At 43.9% G+C, this 22,909-nt stretch overlaps 2 protein-coding genes and 1 long non-coding RNA gene across 11 annotated transcripts in view; 2 read left to right on the top strand and 1 right to left on the bottom strand.

Annotated features, from left to right (window-relative positions):
• Positions 1 to 10,604, top strand: part of GABRA5 (gamma-aminobutyric acid type A receptor subunit alpha5) — a 57,477-nt gene extending 46,873 nt beyond the window's left edge. For all 9 annotated transcript variants that reach the window (XM_088159955.1, XM_088159954.1, XM_088159949.1 and 6 more), the window contains 4 exons: positions 654 to 797; positions 6,523 to 6,675; positions 7,937 to 8,148; positions 9,068 to 10,604. In XM_088159955.1, coding sequence (XP_088016081.1) covers positions 654 to 797; positions 6,523 to 6,675; positions 7,937 to 8,148; positions 9,068 to 9,370 — 812 coding nt within the window. In that variant the 3' untranslated portion in view covers positions 9,371 to 10,604. The remainder of the gene's footprint in view (positions 1 to 653; positions 798 to 6,522; positions 6,676 to 7,936; positions 8,149 to 9,067) is intronic.
• LOC148224881 (uncharacterized) lies at positions 4,351 to 17,586 on the bottom strand. Its single transcript, XR_015801611.1, has 3 exons — positions 16,947 to 17,586; positions 14,219 to 14,303; positions 4,351 to 10,944 (listed from the first exon to the last, which is right to left on the bottom strand). It is a non-coding gene; the product is annotated as an uncharacterized LOC148224881 (long non-coding RNA).
• Positions 16,878 to 22,909, top strand: part of GABRG3 (gamma-aminobutyric acid type A receptor subunit gamma3) — a 291,225-nt gene continuing 285,193 nt past the window's right edge. Inside the window, exons 1-2 of the mRNA XM_014892603.2 lie at positions 16,878 to 17,267; positions 20,402 to 20,550. Of these exons, the coding sequence (XP_014748089.1) occupies positions 17,215 to 17,267; positions 20,402 to 20,550 (202 nt within the window). The 5' untranslated portion in view covers positions 16,878 to 17,214. The remainder of the gene's footprint in view (positions 17,268 to 20,401; positions 20,551 to 22,909) is intronic.

Genomic DNA, 22,909 nt, shown 5'->3' with positions numbered 1-22,909 from the left:
ATGCACAAACACTACTCTCTCCTCGCAGCTCCCTGCCCCATTCCTGCTCTCCTTGATGCATTCTCACCCCTGCATCCTGTGTCTGCTTTTCAGCATCACAGGCACAGGCAGGCACATTCTAGCTTCCTTTATCCACATGTCCTCACCCTCACGTACATATTCCAGTCAGTGCATACACACCAGACCCTGCACTTGCACATGGCATCACTAGAATTCCATCCTGGAGACAGGACAAGACACAGAGACTCCCTGTTGTCCTGGCATTTGAGGTGTCTGAGTCCTTTTGAGGGGCAACTTCAAATACTTCAAAATACCTTTTGCAGCTTACTGGGGTTTAGGAACCCCCAGTGAGGTGAGTATAGGTCTGAGCTGCTCTTTCTCAAATTGAGTGGTTGTGATGGATTATATTTATACTTCCACTGTTCCAGCCTTTCACAAACCATCCCACACATCTCTTATATTAGAAGGCTTCAACCTAATATTTTTTGAGCTGGGCGTATGGGACCATGATTATATCATCTTTTTTTTGTTTTTCTCCATTCACTCTCACTCCTCCATTCTTCTTTCTCCCTGTCATTATCAGTTAAGGATCCACTAAAATATTACACAGTGGTTTTTACTCCTTACTGTTTTTTTTTCTCCCTTGTTGGCAGATGCTTATCCCAATTCTGAAGTCATCTATGTGTGGACTAACAGCACCACAACGTCTGTGGTGGTGGCTGAAGATGGCTCACGACTTAACCAGTACCACCTGATGGGACAAACCGTGGGCACAGAAAACATCAGTACCAGTACAGGTAGGGGGAATATTCCCATCCCACGGTTTGCTGATGGCTGGAGCAGGAGAGGAGATTCACAGGCTCTGGTTATTTTGCAGTAAGATGAGGGAAGCAGCTGTGGGATGTGGAGTGCTAGGGAGATCTTGTGCGGGTTCATGGCCACTTAGCAGAGGTATTTAAACACTGAGAGGGTTAAATGCTGGCTCTTGGGTATATCGCAGGGCTCTGACTGAATACACGTCCAAGCTCCTGGTCTTTACAGGAGTTCCAGAGAAGCTCACGCAGTTTCCTGGCGATCGCCCTCGCTGAGGCTGCCAGCGTTGTTGCTTTCTTATTTCCCCTGGGAGGAACCACCCTGGGAGGCAAACACCGCCCAGCCCACGCATTTGATCCGTGTCAATCATCGCTTTAAAATGATTGCTTGATGGAACTGCGTGGGAGGAGGGGAATGGGGGGCCGGGGGGGACCACTGTGGCACGGCTGGGCTGGGCTCGGCTCGGCTCGGCTCGGCTCGGTTCGGTTCGATTCTGCAGCGTGTCCGGGGCACCACGTGGCCGCGGAGGAGGTGCAAACCCCGAGGATTCCCGTTCCCTCCCGGGTGGAAGCGGAGGCGCCAGATGTGGCAGCATTAGGGAGGCAAAGCAGCTTTAATCCCCGGGCGGGCATCCGCGTGAGCCGGGCCCCCCCGGCTCGCTGGGCTCCCACGCAAGGGCGGCCCTGGGTGCCGCTGGGGGGGCGGTCCCGGGGGGTCGGGGCCGGGACAAGGGACCACGTGCACTCGCCAGGACCGGGCTTAACCAGGTTACGCAATGCACTCGGCTGGAGAGCATTAGTGGCATCCAGCGAAGGGAGGGGGACGAGGTGGAGATGAAATAGGCTGCCATGGAGAAAAGGGGGATTTCCACTGCTGGTGGCTGCAAGGGGCTTGGGTCGCGGAAAGGGGCAGCAACATTCCTGGGAGCAATGCCTGCAGGCAAAGCCCAGCAGAGTCTGCTGGTGATACACTGTGTCCCCGGTGAAAAATGATGGGCAGAGTTGTAGGGAACAAAGTACAAAGTATAACTTAAATTAGGAAGCTTTTACGGTCTGTAGGAAATTTAGGAGACGTGAAAACAGGTACATGTACACTTGCACACAAAGTTAGTTGGACTGAAACATAAAGATGCATAGAACTTTGTGCTCCAACTGGCAAATAAAGAGGGGACATCTGAGCTTGCCCCTTGTGCTCCAGAAAGGACACAAAGTGAGGGAAGGCTTGCGTTGGGCAGCCACTCCACCCTATATTTCACTGCCATCTCCATCCTGTAGACATTCAGCCCCTCCCTTGCCCATTTCACAAGACACAAAGCTGATGCTAAAGCCAAGATTCATAAATTCAAAAGAAACAAATAAACAGTGGTCACTATCTCCCATTAAAAAGTAAAGACACTTTTTTCCTTACCAGTTCACCATCATAGCTGCGTTGTTTTCTGCAATGAATGGCAGCTCCCCTCTCGCCTTCATTGTTGCCAAGAAAAAGATCCAAAGGATGTACTGGAGCATCTCCTACAACCTCGTCCTGCTCCTCAGAGCAAGAAAACCATCCAGCTCAGGCAGTGAGTGCTCCAGCGTGTCAGCTCCAGGCCACTTCCAGTTTGCTGCTTTGCCTGTGAAAGCTTCTTGTACTCCTCAGCCCAAGGAAACACTCCAGACAAATCCCAAAGTTTCCACACAGTAAACACCTCCCTCACGTATTTAAGATTTATGCTAATAAATGCTGTGTTTCCAACGTCAAGATTTTATATTAATGTCCTGGGTTACATCTGGGCTGGCTGGATTCTGATTGCAGGGTGGATCACCAAGAGCGGGATACAGATTGTAACCGGGGATTAGCAAAATACAAAAATCCGATTTTGCACAGAGAAAGCATCAGTCAACGATGGATTTTCTGGACTTCATCAAGCTCGTAGGAGGCCAGTAATCAGCATTACTTACGAATGGCCATCGAAGGCATTTCTTCTTCTATTGAGTTGTTGAGTTTGAAAAAGGAAAACCAAATAGCTATTGCATAATCCAAGTGCTTGGATTTTTTGTGGCTTTTATGACACACACAGCCCTTGCAGTTGTATAAACAAAATGTTTGTGTATGTCATAGGTCATTTATGCCCTTATTTCTAGCAGACTTTTTAAAAATGGAAGTGCCAGACCTGTACTGGTTCCTTGGGATTCTGCTGATTTTTAGGCAAGCTGCTGTTTGGCTAGCTTCTCAGAAAAAAAACACCCTGGCACTCTTAATTCTCCAACAAATCTTGAAATTTGGAACATTTTAGCCATGGCACAGAAACAGCTCTGTCATGTGCCACCTGTTTGTTTTTTTGGCTGTTTGATTTTTTTATTTTTTGAGGGTTTTTTTTGTGCTAACATCCCCAAATGTTATTCACCTGAGAGAAAGACATTTGACTACTCACAGGGCTTCCAACAGAACCAACATCTGTTATGCCCTGGTGGTAAAAGTGCTGAAAACAATCAGTTGTGAGATTTTGAGTCCAAGTGGATCTTGCTGCTTTCCACAAATGGTTGCCCAGTTATGTTCCTCATACCCAGAATTTCTCATAGTTAACTTAGGATCTGCAGTGGCACAAAACAAAACATAAACCCACTCTTTTGTATACTGCCAGCTGGCGCCTGAGCTCTGTAATATCCAAAGCCTAAATAATAAAAGAATAATTCAGCTCTTCATTTTGAACTAAATAATTCTGATTTTTTTTTCTTGAGATGAATATTTCCCTAGCATCACTATAAAAGGGAACATGCATTTTTTTAATGGGCCAGAATATTCTGGATGTCAGCATAGTCAGGGAGGTGTCTAATGTACCTAATGTCAAGATCTTGCCAGAACAGCCATTGATAGAACTGAGTCCAGGTATATCCAGTAAACAGCAAGCCTAGGGGCTGGTCTAGCCTCCTTAAAGTACTCAATTGAATCTCAGCATAATGGCAATGGAATAATGTGTGTGAGAACGTGGAAAATCTGTAAGCGTGAGGTCCAGAACTCCATCAACTAGATACCAAAAATAATACTGTAGCAGCTTTTAAAGCATACAAAAACCGTTCAGAGCAGCAGCAGAGTAGCACAGCTCCATGAAACAGTGCAGCCATTTCTGCTCTAGGGCTTTTCATTAGTATTAGATTTGGTTTTTGTTTACTAACAATAATTTGTTTTCTGCAGTGATGAGTGGACCCCATCAGGAACAGGATTCTCTTTTAAGTGCTACGTAAACCTATAACAAAAATTAGCTCTTGCTCAAGAAAGCTTATGGTCTCAGGATAAACAGTGGCCTTGCAGAAGTAAAAGGGAGATTTGCTGCTCCAACAGAGCCAGTGTCTTGTTCTATAAACAAAAGGCCAACTCAGGCAGCTTTTAGCTTTACTTTAAGCAGCAGTCCCAGGGCATTAGAAACCAGGCTGTGTGGTTTTCTTAAGCCCTAAATCTACTGGAAGAAGTATTCCTAGTATAGACATCTTTAAAAAGGGACAGCATGGGAAATCAAAGAATATGTCAGCTGGGAGGAGAGCAAGTACAAAATCAAGGTGTGGTGATTATTATTTTTTATTGTGATTTTAGATCTTGATAGGTTAAAGAAAATGGTAAGGTAAAAATCAGCTGTGGAGGGCCATCAGAATGTAGGCATTCATTTTCTGTGGTTTAAAAATGAAAAAAAAAGAGGGTCCTGTTGCTCTTCTGAAGCTGTGTAGATTCTTTTTTTTATTCCAGCTCTGAGAGCATACTGTCAAAATCGATAATGCACATTGTTACTCTGTGGCAAGCAGGGAAACTGTGACTCAAACACATCCCAGTGCAGCAGCAACTGAGAAACAGTCTCTCTGTAATCCTGAGATTACAGGCAGGCAGTCCCTGCTGCAAATACCCCTTAATAAAGAGCAAGTGGGGTTCCTCCTGAGACCACTGCATGTTCAGCCTCCTTGGTTCAAAATTGCACTAAATGGAAGGGAATTAGGCTTTTCTTCACAGGGGTTTTCTCCCTAGTTTCACAGCATTCGGTGTCCATTTCCACATCACTCTTCAGGGAACCTTTTCACCAGAAAATCGGACTCCAGAGAAACACATAAAGATTGAGGCAGGATGTCAGTTAAAGTATTTCTGTGTTATTTCATTTTCTGTCTAAAATCCTCAGCATGAACAAGGTCTGTAAACTTGATGCAGAATAGCAGAGTTCCTGTAGCGTAGTTTATGAGTGCAGCTATACCTGCAAAAACCCTTTCACTGTAAACCTGTTCTCTGCTAATTAGCCATATTGTCAGTTAGAAGTAATCTGCCAAATCTAATAGCTTAGCAATGCTGGCCACAGCTCAGCTAAGGCTATCCACTCAAGGCAGAATCAGTCTGTTGGATATTTTCCTTTTGTGGATGTTCTTACAGTCAAATCTTGTAACAGAGATTATAGCTATAGTTGTTCTTGAAGGACAATACATATTTCAAATCAGGCCTTACTCTGATTGATCAGTACCCAACTGAATGATGCTTGCTTTTAAATTACTTTGATATCAGTGAAGAACTGTTAAGGTTGGAAGGGATGGATTGCTTTTTATTCTTCCTTTTTTTTTTTTTACTCTTATTATTCCTAGGCAAATAGCAGCATGCTTTTAGCTAGTAAGATTTTGGATTTGGGGAGCAGTTACTGTCATGAATAGTCTTCAGTAACAACCACATGGTTTTCCAGAAATACTCTGAAAGAACCAAGGGAGCAGTTACCACCAGGAATAGCCCTCAGTAACAACTATGTGGCTTTCCACGAACAATCTGAAAGAACTGATTAAGGTTTGATTTTTTTCTGAAACATTAGGGAAGGTGACAGCTGGTCTGGCGATTTTTGAGTGCATTTATTTAGGCTTTTATTGAAATTCAAAGGAGCGGATAAATGGCATATTAAGGCAATGCTGTGAATTTGGCATATGAAAAAGAAATGGAATTTAGCACTGCTGTGGCAGCTTTTAGGGAACTCTGCATGCAGGCAGTACAATATTCATTTCACAGGTGAACAAGACAGGACACAATATCTATCCAGAAACAGATAATCCTCTGAAGGGCTAAAGTGTACCAAATTCTAGGAACACTGCATACGTTGGAAGGATTTTTTTTTTTCCTGGGCCAGCAATCTGAAGGATTTGGGTATTCAGATTAATAAGACATCCCAGGATCCATATGCAAAGTGTTAGTTCTCACAGAAGATTCTGAGACTAGCAATCCTTAAAATGTGGTGCAGAAGGAGTGTCTGGACCCATTTTCATTCCTGAAAACTGATGGCTTGGCTGTAATAGTTTCCCTAATGAGGTTAAATCCTGCTGCCAAATCAGGTTTCTAAGAGTCGAGGGCCTTAATTGTTACTATGCTACAAAAGTTTGTAGGACTGAGTCAAAACCAGACAGTGTTGAGGCAGTGCCAGCAAACCAGATTTTCAAGCCTGTGAACATCACAACGTTCTAGCTGCATAGGAGGACTCCAGCTTTTCAGTGTAGTAGGAGTAGCAGTCATTGTCTTCTGCTTTGGAGACTGAATGTGAGGATCTAGCAGCACCTCTTTCTCAAGTCTTGTTTTTCTACAGCGCAGAAATCCGGACATTTTTCATTAAATTACGAATGGCTGAGTGGTATCCTCAAATGGGGGGTTGGAGCTGGCCTCATTCAGTCCCTAAATCAGTAAGCCTTCCTTATTTTACTCAAATGCACATTTTTTGTCTTCTAGGTGAATATACTATTATGACAGCCCATTTTCATCTGAAAAGAAAAATCGGTTATTTTGTCATCCAAACGTACCTTCCTTGCATTATGACTGTGATCTTATCACAAGTGTCGTTTTGGCTAAACAGAGAATCTGTCCCTGCTAGAACTGTCTTTGGTGAGTATCCCACTTTCTCCTAGAACACAGATAGGATCTCTGTGGCTTGTGGAAGTGATTTGTTGTAACAAAACCACAGTTCACTACTGTTTATTTCTGCATGAGATGTTGTGAATGTTTTTTCATTCTCCTCCAGTTTTAACTCAAAATCAATTTGAAAGCCCTGTCTGAGCTGTTTTTGTAAAGTTATGACAGAAATTGGTCAATCAGTTATGTGAAAATTAAGGACAGAAGACAGAAGAATCAGAGTAGTGTGATTTGTGTTGGGTTTTCTCCACTTGGGTGGATATTGGATGGTTTAGAAAAAAAGACATATGGATTATCATATTTAATGTATACCCTAGCTAAGCACTTGAAGCAGATATTGCTGCAAGACATTTTGTTTATCTTTGTTACAGGATGTTTATCTGGGAAAACCATGTAGAGGTTAATTAGTGACATCTCTATTACCATCAAACAAATTAATATGACTTTGCATTTAGAAATTGTATATTTACTGAAGAAATTGTTATGGAAAAAACCTTTGGGGTGTCATTAAATTACTTGGTTTATCCCTAGAAGATTGCAGAAAATAAGCACTTTCTCAAGTGAAGGTTGATGAAACGTAAGATTTTTACTAGATGAAAAACAAGGGGAGTGGGAACAGTTTATTAAGTAAAACTGTTCAGCTATTTTAAAGGAGTCACTCTTCTGTACCGGCCTTCTGAAGTCAGCTGGCAGCTTTGTTCCAAAGTCAGCTCAGCAAGTTGTATGGAGAGAATACCAGGAGTAGCATGACTGTGCTGACTGATTCTAGGTTTGCAAAGCTGTAACTGAGAGTTGAGTTTTTTGCTCTTGGGGAGATCTTCCCACACATGAAAGCAGTGGCTGTTTTGCCATTTACTGTCATATGGGAAAGGAGGAGCTACAGTCAAGGAAGCCCCTAACAGTCAACAATTTTAAACATGAAATCTCTGTATAAGAAAATGAAATAAGTAATCCCACTTCATTCTGACAGTTATAAACCCTGAGCTTGTGCTACCCTGAAAATCCTTATTTAAGTACACTACTGCTAGAACTAATCAGAGCTCCATAGAATAAAACATCTGAGGGTGAAGGTTTTCATTTTTTCTTACTCTTTCAAACCATGATATGCAAACACTGACTGACTTTATGTGGCCTTCTAAGGTATCCTGCCAAATTGGGACCTGCTCATAACTCACTCGGGATCCCACAAGGGTCAACAAACTGATCTCTGACTCTTTTCTTTTTTTCTTTGCAGGAGTAACAACAGTCCTCACCATGACCACCTTAAGTATCAGTGCCCGTAACTCTTTGCCAAAAGTGGCCTACGCTACTGCAATGGACTGGTTTATAGCTGTTTGCTATGCCTTTGTATTTTCGGCATTGATTGAATTTGCAACAGTAAACTATTTCACCAAGAGGAGTTGGGCATGGGATGGCAAAAAAGCGCAGGAAGCTGCAAAAATCAAGGTGCTCAACTTATATTTTTTAAATACCTGAAATAAAAAGCAGTTAACCAGTTTAAACAACTGAATGGTCAATTTTTAGCTTCTTTGTGGAAAAGGTATTTCATTACCTCATGACGTACTTTTACCTTCCTGTAGAGGAAAATTTGCAAGGAAATGTGGTGCCTTCCCTTCACAGAAATAGACTACCAGTCTCTATGATCTGTATAAAGAGGACTGCTTACAGAAGCACATTGGGCATTGGCTACATGGGGCATGGGATTTCAATGATCAGAGTTCAGATAAGAGCAGACATACACCATGAAATGTATCTCGGCAGAGCACTCCCTGTATGCTCTCCTAAATAAATAACAAAGCTCACGTTGAGCTCCATGAATCAGGGTCCCACCACAGTAAAAAAAAAGGAAACAAAGACTGGTTCTGTCTTTGGACAGAAAACACAAACTTTTGAGTTTATGCTGAAATGAAACTTTTGGGATAGGACTGACTCTTAGTAAATCATCTCCTAAAGACCATGGGATATCCACAGGCATCCCAAAAGAGCCCACAAAGAGGCCAAGCTGGCAGGGGCAATGAGCCCTTCCCCACACTCTTTTTTAGCAGGTGGGGAAATGAGGCTCACATCTATGGGGCAGCACCCTCTTCAGATGCAAGACCCCATCTCACTGATAAAAGAAGCTGCTAATGCACATGCCGGGTGGGATGTGGGTCCACCAAGTGAGTCTCAGCTTTCTCCCATCAAGGAAAATTGTGCTTGAATAAGGGCTACAAAAGCAAGGCAGAAACATCTGTTTGATAGTCAAAATAGCCAACAGGCATTAATGAGCATGCTTGATTATGGTGCTCAGCTTTTTGGATCAGTATCTTGAGAACGTTTCCACTTTCTGTTCTTGTGGTATAACATTTTGTTCTTTATGCTGCAGAAAAAAGAGCGCAACTTGCTGGGAAATAAACCAACTAATACCTACAGCACCGGGAAGATGACTCCTGCACCAAACATGCCAAAGGACTCAGCCCCATCTGTCATCTCAAACACTACATCTGCTCCAGTGAAGCCTGCAGAAGAAAAGCCTGCAGAAAGCAAAAAGACTTACAACAGCATCAGTAAGATTGACAAAATGTCCAGGATAATTTTTCCAGTGCTGTTTGGAACTTTTAACTTAGTTTACTGGGCCACATATTTGAATAGGGAGCCTGTTATTAAAGGTGCCAATTCTCCAAAATAAACTGAAGTACTCTGGAGCCACATGTGAGCCATACTTACAAAGCAGATGCTACCAAGGAAAATTTGAAATCCAGATGACTTTCTACGTTTGGGCAATATTCTTCAGGAAGTTTTTTGCATGTTTAATAATATGTACAAATAATATTGCCTTGATTGTTTCTACATGTAACCTCAGATGTTTTGGAGACGATTATATTACTTACAGCAACGGATCTTTATAAAAGATCAGAAGACATTGAACATGGCTTCTTTGCTGCTGAGTATCTTGCATTGATAGTTTACAAATAAAATAAGTTATATTTTTTAACTGTTCAAGTGTACTACATATCGTGGTTTTTATACTTCAGATGTACAGTCATACAAATATGGGCTTAACCTATATTTTACAGAAGAGCTCCACTATTGTCATCGGATAAGTTACTGAGTAACGCCAGTTGTAAATGTGCCAAATTATTAAGTGTAGGGCTATGTTTGAGCACCTTTACTAGTTACAGGTAGTGCATTACTCCACAGTCAAAACCGCTCGGCCCAATTTTCATTGGAAGTTTAATACAATGCAGTAAATCCTAATGGGAACTGTGGTGATTTTCACTGCTTGAGACTGTAGTTTGCAGTGAAATAACATAGGGAGCAGGATGCTACTTATGTAAATAAAGATGACAGAATCTTGCCCTTAAATGAAAATGCGAAGTTTGTTTGGATTTTGCATTCCAAGGAATTCTCTCTAATGATTCTTGGTATTTATTCCAAAAATAAAGAATTATATTGCATGAAATTAACATAGATTAGGAACATACTTGTGCAAATAAAACTTCTGACAACATCAGTAGACATTTTTATCCGGGTAAAGTAAATTATGTTTGGACATTTTTCCAAGAAGAAGATTGTGTTATATTAGCAGAGATTAGCAGAAAATAATTACAGTCATTCTGCAATAATTATTACTTGTTTCCCACTGCAAGAACCAATCAACCAACATTAGGAAGTGTGATCAGAAAAAAAGATGTGTTTCATGACAGCAAGGTGTTTCAGTGACAATATTGATAGAAAGGTCTTTGTACTGTCCATCTGAAACTTTTCTATAAAACGCCTTGCTGCTGACAATGTGTTTTGCTTTCACAATGAATGAGAAAATGCAGTCTGAGTTTTCAGCTCTTTCCTCCTTGGCATCCTTTAATTGTTCCAGAAGCTTTTGTAATTAAATCTTAATGTTTAAATAAAAAATGCATTCAACATTTGATTGCAAAATGTCATTCTTATACTGGTTATCCTTTTAGAAAGACCAAAGAGCACACCACAGAAGATGAAGAATTAACTGGAAAGCACACATGCACATATTCGATCACATGTGCACATGTGACATATCCTCCTTGTTGCCCAGAAAGGGACATGTCTTAAGTGAGCACAGTGAATTGAGTTGTTGCAGAATTAGGTGCTATCTTGCTATGGTGCAACAATCTCATGATCTTTTGGGGACAGAGTGGAGAGTTCATGCTTCACTTTGAGGTGAGGGTCTGGTCTGGGACTGGGGAGTTGACTGGCTTCTTTTGTGTCTTTTCTTCAACCCTTTCATTCCTAAAAATTGCCAAGAAAAAATCTCATACATCTGTTGTTTTTGAAGCTTTTTGTTTGATGCTCTGGAATGAGAAATGCATAAATTCTTGAGGGCAATAGAGAAGCCATGGGACTGAACAAGTGACTGGATGCTGATAAAAAAGAGCAAGGGAGAGAGCACACCCATCTATTCAGTGCTAGCCTGAGCTGAGGTGAGGATGTGGATCACTGTTTTCATGTAGCCTGCCTGTGTGTCTTTGAGCAGCCACACACCTCCTTGTTCATAATCCCCTTGGGGGATCCCTTTGGCCCTTCAGGGATCAAAAATCCCTGAAAAAATGCAGTGCTTATTGAAAGGCAAAACTTTAAGTCCCTTGGCTATTTCTTCAGGTAAGAAACTCGAAGAATTACATGACTGAGCTTTGTGAATGAGAAACTCAGAACCATCTTTGAATAGCATGTTCTCCAGGCCAGCTCTGGAGTCTGCCCCAGAGAGTTTCTGTACTTTGTTTTATCTGCTAACACCCAAGTCTGACTCTTACTTTGTATTACACCATTATTTCCTGGTCTCCATTGCAGGACTCAGTGAAAGGATCTCTAAATCTGATCTATTTTGCTTATGTGGAAAGTCATCTTCAACAAATATGGGTCTGCCTGCAGCACGTGCTTGTGCATGAGCATAGTTCCATAGTTCCATAGTCTGGAAGATGCCTCAATAAGCCGATACATTCCAGGCTGGAATACTTAAATGCTATTGCCTCGCATTATAAACCACCTCACAATTTAAAATCTCTCCACAGTCAATGGAACTCTTTGTGTGGGAGATCACTGCCTACTGAGATGATATCTGAACTGTGGGAGACAGGAGCATTTCCCAGGCTCAACCAAAACACCTTGGCCTTGTCCTGCCCCAGGCTGGGGTGGTATCTGCATGTGCATCACCCTCCTCTGGTATCCCCTGGAAGTAGCTTGGGCTTTCAGGAATGGAGTGAGCTGTGTCACTGTCCCCAGAATGGGTGAACTAGGACCTCACAGGACACAGCTACTTCACAGCTTAGTCATGGCCAAAGGGAGTAAAAAACAGGAATTATTTCTCACTGAGTTTTTCATGTATGCTTTCTTGAAAAAAGAGTTAAGGGAAGTGAATTACAACAATTCAGCACTGTAGGGGAAGTGTGTGCAGGCTGCTGCCAAATTTCCTTCCTTGCACCCGTTAAGAGTGAAGGAACAAGTTAAATGCAATTGAAGAGATTTTTAATTTCTGATATTTGAGCTGTGCCAGCTTATTTCAAGGATGAATTTAAGCAACAATGTATTTTCTAAAGCTGAACCCTGTTCTGTTATCTTGAGTTGTCTTCTGCTTTTTTCTAAATGGAATGTGCCCTCTGTGGGATAGCTGAACATATTTATACAAAACTGAGGAATGAATGATTTTGTGAAATAATCTCCTCTTTCAAAAATTCTTGCTCAACATCTAAGTTAAACTTTGAAGAAAAATGAATTAAATGCTTTGTTCTTCATTTTATGCAGAGAAGATGAATGTAGCACTTGCAGATTTTTTAAATCTGGAGGTAAAGTTCTTTGTAATAAGGATGTATTTCCCCAATACCCTTCCTTCTCAGTTTGGAATTGACACTGAAATGATAAAATTGCTCGAATCCTTTCTGGCCTTTTGTTTGTTTTTATGTCACTACAAATACATAAGTATGGTCATGGCATGGTGACTCTCAGATGACATCCTCACTTTACCAATTTTGCATCTTCCACTAAGTTGTTATAGACATTTGCTCAATTTTGAGACGATAGAAAGATGGGAAATTAGATTTTATGAAGCCCAAAGGACTTCTGAAGGATCTTCCAAGAATTACCCCTAATTTAGACTCAGGTGTAAGTGTCCCATTCTGCAATGTGTTATTTCCTTTTCAGTGCCATCCTCAAAAGCAATTATCACTTCTTACAGTCATAATGTCTTAAAAGTTGCTGCTTAAATTAGTCCCTGGCTAAAAGCTAAGTTAAAAGGAAGAATATTGATTGAAGATACCAACTAAGTATCTTTCACTTAGATGAATTTGGAGAGTTTTTGAGAAATTCTGATAGATTACGATGGACTGGACCAACAATGATTGGCTGGATTTGTAGGTAGGAAAATTACTACACAGAGGGCAACCCCCCCACTGAAACTTAACACATATACATGTTAATAACTGTTGGAACCAGCCACCCAAGGCAGTTTTGGCCTCAGTGGATCTGGGCTCAGTTCTTCATTCACTGGGGGCTGGTGGTTTTGATGTTCTCAGAACTGCTCAGGGGTGGTCTGGCCCCAGAGGAGCAGCCCTGCCTGCCCTGGATGCCCGTGCTTCTGCCACAAGTCTGTACAAAGCTGCTGAAAAGCTGCAGCACGGCAGCATCAGGAGGGATTCTCCCTATCCTGTCCACGACCCAGAGAGCACAGAACCCTGTGCTGAAGGACAGAACTGAGAGCACACAGAAAGTGTTTCCTCCCTAAAGGCTCCAGCAGGAGCCACAGAGACCTTCAGTCAGAATAAACTGGCTCAAGCCTCTTAGGAATCTCTAAGAAGCCTTCAGCTGGAGGACTCCAGGAGCTGTAGGAGACAGGTTTCAGGTCTGTCCTTCGTTGTCTCAGAGGAGCCCCAGTTCCCTTCTGTGCTTCTCATGGTATATAGGTAGCACTGGGGTGCCAGGAAAACCACCAGGAGGGCTCTCCTTCAACAGTGAACCTCAGAAAAGTACAAGTGCTCAAACTGTTCAGTGCTTGAGTCAGGGCTCCCAGTTCTAGCAAGTGAGGAATTTGATCCATGAGTCCCATTCCTTTCCTCGGCATTTCCCCCCTAATTTATGCTAACTAGCTCCCTGCACAGCTACTTTCAGAGATTCATACTTCCCCACTGAACAAGACATACAACAGAGGTATCCCTCAGGTTGAAAAGATAGTCGACTTCTGTGCAAATGCAATGAAAGGTAAGTTAAAATGTTGGATGCATTTTGTTGTGTTGGAGAATATTACTGAGAATATAAACATTTTACTATCATCACATGGCATGATAAAATGTTCTTTTGTTAAAACCTGTGCTGGATGATCATGACCCTTACCTCAATATACAATTTGAAAGGCTCAACAAAGGCAGAGAGTGTGCTTAAAAGCAAAATCATATCAGTAGGAAGGGAAGGAGCAGAAATGACCGAGGCATGAGGTGTAATGAAGAGTGATGCTAAAGTATCCCTTTGGCATTAACATGTAGCTCACCGACAACTGAAAGAAAACCTTAAACATCACCTTTTCTTTTTTCTTACAGCCTGAGGAGGAGTTAATAATCAATGAACCATATTGCTCCGATCGAACTTCGGGGATTTCTGACACCCTGCAAGGAAAGAGGGGACACTGTGAGGGTCTTTCTCGAGGTCTGAGTGACTCGATGGCCATATAAAGCTCCGGTCACGGCGCAGGGGGAGCCGAGCGCTCTGCCGCCGGCTGGAGGCAGCGCCGAGTGGGGCACCCAGCCCGATCCCAGGCGCTTCCCGCTGCCGCCGCCAGAGGATCCCGCCACCGCGGTAGGATGCGGTGAGGGCGGGATGGGGCTGGCGGGCGGGGAAGAGGCGGAGCGGCGCCCGACGGAGCCGCCGCGCCGGGGAAGCCGCCCCCGGCTCCCTCCCCGCCCGCCCCGGGGTCCCCGCGGAGCAGGGCCGCCGAGAGCGGGGATGCCGAGCTGGACCTGCCCTCACCCTTTCTCTTCGTAAATCGCCGCCGGGGTGTCTCTCCTCCGGGTCTTTCTGACACCTGCTATCTGGCTCACTCGTGCCGCCGGCCCGGGCCGCCGCAGCCTTCTCCGATGCTGCAGCACCGCCCCAGCGCTGCTGGGCTCCCCAGCAGGGGTCCCGAGGCCGGGCTAAGCTTTGATTTATTCAAATTAAGTGTGTGTGCGAATATACACATTTTTCTACGTGACCTGCGCAGGGGAAACTCCTCCTTGCAGGACGAGCGCTTCCCGTCCTTGCTTTCCAAACTCGCGGGCGCTGCGAGCCAGGACATGGGAACCACGACCTGGGGGCCCTGAATGATGCTGGCATAAGCAGCAGCCTTCAGGAAACCTTCAAGTGCCGGAGCCCGGTGCCGCCGGGACTTTCTCGGGTCGCTGAGAGCCGGTGGCTCCCCTGCTCGCCCCGTCCCGCCTCTCCCCCGCCCCACAGCGCTGCTGTTCCCGCAAACTTCCCACCAGCGCATCAGCGTGCTGCTTGACCGTCAGCATAGCTATTCCTGGTGAAATCCAGGCAACCCCCGAGCATTCGCCGCCCGTTCCCTTCCTCATTTTCTCAGGGCAGCAGGCGGCCTGGCTTCCACCAGCATTTCTCTGCTGGTGGCGGAAAAGAGCACAAGCCTTGTAACAAATGATTATTAGCAATTCATGGTGACTGCAATTAGCCAAAGTAAACGCGAAAGAACTGCTGCATGATCTAGTAAAGAGACGTTTAGGTTAGAAATAAAAAACCCAACAAAACCTGAAAGGTTGGAAGAAAACCCCTAAAGTGAATAACTGAGAGTTAATTGCCTGACTCACGACAGATTTTCCTTAAGCTGGATTCTTCCTTCAAAAATTAACTTCTAGAGCAGAACTCCCTATAGCCAGCTCTTCTAGGCATCATGTAGGAGTTATTCTAACAGCAAGATTGCATCTTCCAGCAGATTTTTTTTTAATTAAACAATAAAAACGACTCCCCCAGAACATGGAAGTTGTGCCTAAGGGAAAAGGAAAAAGAGATTTACACTCCCGAGATTTCTGATCACAGGAAAGCGGTGACTCGCTATACCTCTGGCAGTTTTTTGTTTTCAAATGACCATTACGTAAGTGAAATTTTGTCACCTCCCACTCTGAAAACAAAGGGGAGTATTTCAATTACCCTGATGCCCAGTGCAAAGCTCCACACACCTGAAGAGAATTGAAGTCGCTAAAAATCAGATCTGTGCTGTTCTTAGTGGAGTAGAAAGACAAAAGTTGTCCAAACCCAAACTATTTTTGCCCTGAATACACTTGGCTGTTGTCTCATTTCCGAGTTCTCACAGCAGAAAAACCTAATTTACTCCAAAGTTCACAATATACACGTAAGTCCATGTAACCTGGTCTGCAGGATCGTGTAGACCTCTTCTTTTTTTCCGTGTATACATTTTCCTGGTATATTTTGTGCATATAAATGTGTATCCATGCATTCGTACAGTGCATGCAAACTTCTGCATACATCCACCTAGATACAGAGGCATACAGAAACACTCTGCCTTGCGCTCGTCTCTCTGTCCGTGTAAGCAGCCGCACCGATTACACGGATCTGCGCCTGTGTGTACATCGGGATGCCCGTCGCTCCGATCGCCCCGAGACCAGCACCCGACCCCCTCCCTCCGTCTGAAGAGAGCACCTCCAGCCCCGGGCGGTGGGGGGGCTTTCGGCAAGTGATTGTGGGGTTTGGGAGTGAGGGCATCTCGCAAAACAGCAGGGGGATCCTTCCACCGGCCGCCCTCTCTGGGGCATCGGGCTGGAGATGTCGGGGAGAAGTGCCGGCTGACTGCGGCTGCTCCCCCTCTCTGTGTGCGTGTGTGTGCGCCCGCTGGGGCGGGGGCAGGGTTCACTTCCCGGCTCCTCCAGTTGCCGGCGAGGCGGGAACCTGTTGGGCAGCGAGCGGGGACCAGGCGCTCTCCGATGCGGGGCGGTCCCCGGCAGCGCTCCGGTGCCGCGCTGCGGGGCTGGCTGCGGGCAGGCGCTCCGCGGGGGGGGGCAAGGTGCGCCCCTTCCCCCCGCCCCAGCCCGCCCCCCTCCCGGCCCGGCCCGGCCCGCCCCGCGGCCCGGCGGGGCCCGGGCTGCTCCGCGCTGTGCAGCGCCCGGGGGGCACGGCCAGCGCCGGCCCGGGCAGCGGGAGAGGCCGCGCCGCTGCGCCCGGCAACTGGCTGCCGGCAAAGGGGACGCGCCGCGGCTCCGTGCCCGCTGAACACCTGTCAGCCCGCGGAGCCTGATTTATACCTGGCCTTGGCAGCCTCTCCACTGGGGATTTCCCCCTCGTTCCACTTCTTCTTCTGCTGCTTTTTTTTTTTCTTTTCCCTCTCGCCTCCCCCCTCCCTTCTCGGAGCATTGTGGAAGAGAGTGTTTTCTTCAGGGTATTAAGCTGAGAATACAGAGGAGGAGAGGCACAGACCTTTACCTCACTGCCTTGTTCTCCCTTCCATGTGAACATTCTGCAACGTTTCCTTCATCCTGCCGCACCTCTCACCTGGCCAGCGCTGTCCGGACCATGTCCGCTAAGCTCCTGCCGGTTTTCTTCCTCCTCTCAGTGTTCCACGCTTGGTAAGTCTGCGCTCCCCTCGCCTCCCTCCAGCCCCTCTCCTCTCTGCACTGGGGCTGGAGGGCTGAAGTCCCATTTGCCGGAGTTTGCACAATATTCGGCACCCAGGAAGAACAGCGGACTCTCCCCACCTTCTTCAGCGCCGTGCCGGGGCTCTGTTCCCGAACACGGCTTACCCCGCTCCCATCCCGGGACCCGCCTGGCTCCGCGGTGCGCCCAGGGCGGTGGCACCACCGCTGTCCCTTCCCGGCCCGCCTGAAGCCGGAGTTCGCCCGCCAGGACCCTGTCCTGAGGCGGCCCGGCAGAAAGTTTCCCCCTCGGGCGGCTGCCGGCCCCGGTGGGACGGAGGCTGGAGCTGCCCGGGCTCCCCTCGCAGCCCCGGCTTCCCCCCACGCCACCCCCGGGCATCCGCGGGCGGGGCCGGCGTGAGGAGGGAGAGGGTGAATAGAGGGATGCGTGATGCCCTGGTCCCCGCCTCAGGGCCGGGAAGGGTCTACCCGGCGGGGTCCGGTATCCACTGTTAGCACCCAGACGGGCACAGCGTCAGCCCTGACCTTTGGGACTTCGGTCCTTTTGCTTGTCCGGGACTGTCGTATACCCTCAGAGAATAACCCAGGCAAAAGGGTCAGCTCCGCTTCCCTCTGTAGGAACCACCACAAACCAGGCTACAGGCATACTCAGGGGCCTTTCCCTCTCCTCCCTGGCAGCCTGCCCCACACCTGAGTGGTGTCTATCTCCTAAATCTGCATAGGAACTAGGGGATGCTTCATGCCAGCCTCCACTGCAAGTGTGGGACACACCTATTGCAGGAAATAAACCCTTTTCCTGACAACCTCTCAGAGTTTTCTAGACTTCCTCCCTTGCAGTTCATACCGTCTCTTCTCTGTCCCCTTATAGAATCAAAACTGAGGAAGAGTTGGGGGAAAGCATGCAGGTTTTCTTCCTTCCCAGTTTGAGACTGGCTTGCCATCACCCTATATTTATTTCTCTGGATTCCAGGAATATGATAGGAATTGGCAGTCACCAGTAAGGTTACATGAGAAAAATGCAACCTCAAGTGCCTTGAAGGAGCTTAACTATGTAGAGGCAAGTAATGGAAGGGAAATAATAACTTTTTAAGGAAGAAAGCAAAAAAGGTCGAAAAATATGTGTCTAGTGTATAACTCTGATCCACTGTGAAAGCTCTCGCACCTCCAGTCTTAATCTAGAAGATAGGTAGGGATTTAGATGGTTTTCAGGTACTTTCTAGGAAAGAAGCTGCTAGAGTGAGAAGATCTAAAAGGTCTGCCAGTGCTTAGTTAGACTCTTGTTAGTGACTTGTTTTAAAACAGCATCTCCCTGAAATGGGAATCATGATACTATCTGAACTCAGTTCTCATTTCGAGGTGCAGTCTGAATGCCTGTGGTAAAGTTGTGGTGGCTGCAGCAGAAAAAGACGTATAATTTGTCCTTCTTTGCTATCAGCAATTCAGCACCACTGCAGGTTTTCAGCTCGGAAATATCAACCATGTGTGTTCAGAGATGATGCCTCCTATGAGAATAGTTCTGTAGCAGCAGTATTAAAACACAGGGCTTGTCATGAATCTGATTGAAAAAAAAAATTCTCCTAAAATCCTCTTGAGGTTTTTTAATGCTCATTGGGTGAATTATAGAAAGAAAAGAAATCAAGTTTTTAGAAAATACAGACCAATAACAGAAAAGTAGTGGTTGTCTATTCAAAATTTAATCTCTACTAAGTTTTCTCTACTTTTACAACTCAGTTATATGAGCTCTCTGCAAAAAATCCTCAGGGTCTAAGTTTAAAAATTATTTTTATATAGAAACTGTGCCTAGAGCAATTGCAAATTGTGAGGTCGTGTTAAGTGATTCATGGTTAATCCTTAGGGGTGTATCGGCTGTAGAGCAGTTTCAGTTTAAAGTTTCATTCAATTCTCTAATAGTGGTCTTTGAGCAATGTGAGGGTTGATGGTGCTCGGTGATTAATTCTTTATATTTGTATCAGGTTCCTTTTATGTTCACAGAGTGTTTATCGATTCTTCAGGACATCTGAGGTATTTTAAAGGACACTAGTGTCATTATGGAGAAAAGGTGAGGGAGAGAAAGAAAGTTGCACTGATACGAGTAGCACATCCCATGAACAAACAAGGGTGATGCCTCTCATTCTCCACTGCTTTGCTCCTCACATAATTACTGATATTTATGTAAAAATGTTGCAAAATGATTTCATATCCCCATGGCAATCACAGGTTGAAACAACACGATTCCTTCCATAGGTTCCACCATTGAAGTTATCTTTTCTCCTAATAGCTTAATCTCAGTCTGTCATAGATTTTTTTTCCAATGAGAGGCATCAAACAGATTTGGTTTCTAAGATACCAAAAGATACATCTTCAAATCAACATTTTAAAGTCCGTGCACAAAAAGCTGCACAAATGAAATTAGTTTTGTGTGAAAATACCTCTAGCTGTGATTTCTGGTGAAACTGTAGTTTCACCACATTTGCATTAATATACCCTTAAAATAAACATAATCCACCTCTAAAGAAATAAAGTTGCAACTCTTGTTGATGTACCATTTAAAAAAAATTACCTAAGCTGCAGGGAAATTCAGATTAATATATGCAATGTATTTGTGTGCTTGTGATAATCCATCTCAAATTCAAGGAGTGAGCTCTTAATTCTAAGCCTTGTAATACATTAAACTCTGAAATTCAGGCACTGAGAATATAATAATTTATTAATAGGATAAAATGATCAGGAAGCATTAACAGATCTGAATTTTTAATACTCTTATTAGCCTTTGTGCAAGAGATGAATCAGTTGTCTTGATGTATTAATAAAGTAATACTGCAGATGTTCGTTCTTTGTAAAAGCATATTGTAAACTAGTCAGAATAGGTTCATTAAAATACAGGATATAAAATAGTACTCTGATAGCTGTATTATCTCCTAGAGTATAACTTTTTGAAGACACTTCCAGAAGACAATTTCTAAACAATTGTCAATCATGACCTATCCAGAGATACTCAACAATTGTTAATGGGAAAATCCTGTTGTGCCTGTTGCATCCTGCTGTATCCTGTTGCATCCTATTTTGGTTATGTAAAATAATATCTATTTGTTTCATTTGTTTTGCAGTTCTAGAACGGTTGAAGAGGATGAATATGAAGATGGAACAACTAACCAAAAATGGGTTTTAGCTCCAAAAACACAAGACAGAGATGTGACTCTCATACTAAACAAGCTGTTGAGAGAATATGACAAAAAGCTGCGACCAGATATTGGAAGTAAGTACTACTTTCTGCACAAGTGAGGATGAGCTTCTCTGGGTGCAGAGAAGACATGTTTCTATATTCTGGAAGTGTGCAGAAATATCTGGGAAAGTGTATATTAAGTTTCTTTGGCTGAAGTTAATTTCCAAGTCAGTGTTTTAAAAACGTTAATTCTCACAAATAAATCTGGCAGTATCTTAGGGTCCTAAAAACTTTTTGGTTTGTACAAAGTTTGTGTAAGAATATTGAAGAGCTAGTTCTTAAGTATTCAACGGGTCTTTGGCAGAGGAAGAACACCTCTTTTGTCATCCAGTCCATGCTGAAAATATCCCACTCTGAAAAGGAAATAAAACCTCAGCATATTAAAAACAAAGAGTAAGATACAGCAAGAGAAGAATGTGCACTTATTTTCTTCAAAATATGATCCAGAAAGTTATGTTCCTTAATGCTGGGAAGAAGGTGCTGGGATTTGCCTGTGTATAGGGCAACTCCAGAGATGATCTTCCACAAATCAGCAGACGTCTCCAAAAGAAATTTTATAGAATCAGTGTCTTGTGATCAGCACTACTGTGTATAAGTATAACATTTAAATAAGAGCCAGTAGATACCTGCATATAACCACCTTGGGCTATTTTATTGTTTTAATTTGTATAATGAGGTTTCAAACCAGCTGTGGGGGGGGTTTGTTTGTTTGCTTTTGTTTGGGTTTTCCCCTTTGTTTTGTTTTGGTTTTTTTTTTAGTGCTCCTTCTATTGTAGTTATGCTCTTTTTTTCTTGGTTTCCATCCCTAGAGCATAATGGCTGTAGCACAACTGCTGCTCAGTTTGTTCACAGCAAGTTTGTATGACAGAAATCAGAGAGAATTTTTCATTTATGTTTACTGTACTTCAGAACGAATTGAGAATGGGGAACACTCAAAACATTCCCCTAATATAATTTACTTTTCCTAAATATTTGCAGGGATTAGAGGGAGAATTCTTACCCCTGATTATAAGTGAAATTATTGTTTGCTAATGGCACGTGTATTGATACACTTTCTAGGTGATCCCTTTAGATCAGTTTAGAAGGAAGTAAGACCCATCTGTATGTATTCATCATTTCAATTATTAGTGTGTCATAGCTACAATATGCAATTATTAGTGTGTCATAGCTGCAATATGCAACAGTTGCAGAAAAAAAAAGAATATCCTGTGCTATTAAAGAAAGGGTATGTTTGGTTCTTTTTGGTAGCTATTACTTTGATTTTCCATAGTATTTACAAAGATCTTACTTGATAGATGTATCTGTTTTTATCACAAAGTGACATTTATCTCTCTTTACTTAGTTTGTCATACTGGATTTAGCTATCCTTATTATCTGATGGAGAGGTTCTTTAATGCATTTTCCCACCCATATCAACATCTGGAAGAGAGTCTCAGACAAATTTTTTTGATTTATTTTGTACACTGTGTCTTCAAATCACTGACTTATGGCAGAGTGAATTACATTATGCTTATGTGGGGCAAAGTAGTCACTCAAAGTCCCCATGTCGGTTGCCATAAAATCAGTAGAGGTCAGACATATCTTACAGCATGGGGAAGTCATTGTTACCAAAATAATTCCTTTTGTCTCTCCACATTTCGTAAATCCTGTTTTAGAGAAAGGAGTCGAATTACACAGCTCCTCATATATCAAACAGATTTTCCAGTTTTCAACTACATCTATTTCAATCAAGCATCTTGGTCCTAGGCCATTTTTTGTCTTTGATAACAATCTGGCTGTTTCAGAACCTGAGCTGAGTGTTGTTCAAATGATACAGAAGTTAGTTCATCTCTGCTTCCTCCCCTGGTCCCTCTTTGCACCTCTCCTACCTTTGATGCAGATAAATAACATTGCCCTTTTGAAGTTGCAGAGCTGTCACATTTGGCAAGGAGAACACAAGGGGAATGCTAGAGAATCAGGCATTAAGATAACTTCCCTGAATTGCTGGCTGGTGCCTCACACACAAGCACATCTTCCTTTCCATCTGGGAGCCAGTTGTCCTCCAAACAGGGTGGTTGACATGTCCTGGCAACAGAATTGTCTTGCTGCCCTGAAGGTCTTGGTATTACTACAAATGCTCTAAAGCATAATACCTACCAGCAAGAGCACAAGGAAAAGAAGGTAGTCTCCCAGGTAACATAGAGTATACAATAAGAAAATGCATGTTTTGGAAATTAGAGGAAGCATGGACTGAACCAGTAGAAGAACGGAGAAGTAATTCTCAGAATCAAGCAGAAGTTGAGCCAATACTGAGGGTTAAATGCAGGACTAATAAACAGTCACCTACTCAGAGCCTTTACATTAGCATGGTACTGCTGGGAAGTTAATTGTCTGACCCACAGGACAGATACAC

The sequence above is a fragment of the Sturnus vulgaris genome, chromosome 2 (assembly GCF_052056855.1).
Source record: "Sturnus vulgaris isolate bStuVul1 chromosome 2, bStuVul1.hap1, whole genome shotgun sequence".
In the NCBI taxonomy this organism is placed as follows: domain Eukaryota; kingdom Metazoa; phylum Chordata; class Aves; order Passeriformes; family Sturnidae; genus Sturnus; species Sturnus vulgaris.
Note: the sequence above shows the minus strand (reverse complement) of the source record. Positions and strands in the feature narration are given on the sequence as shown.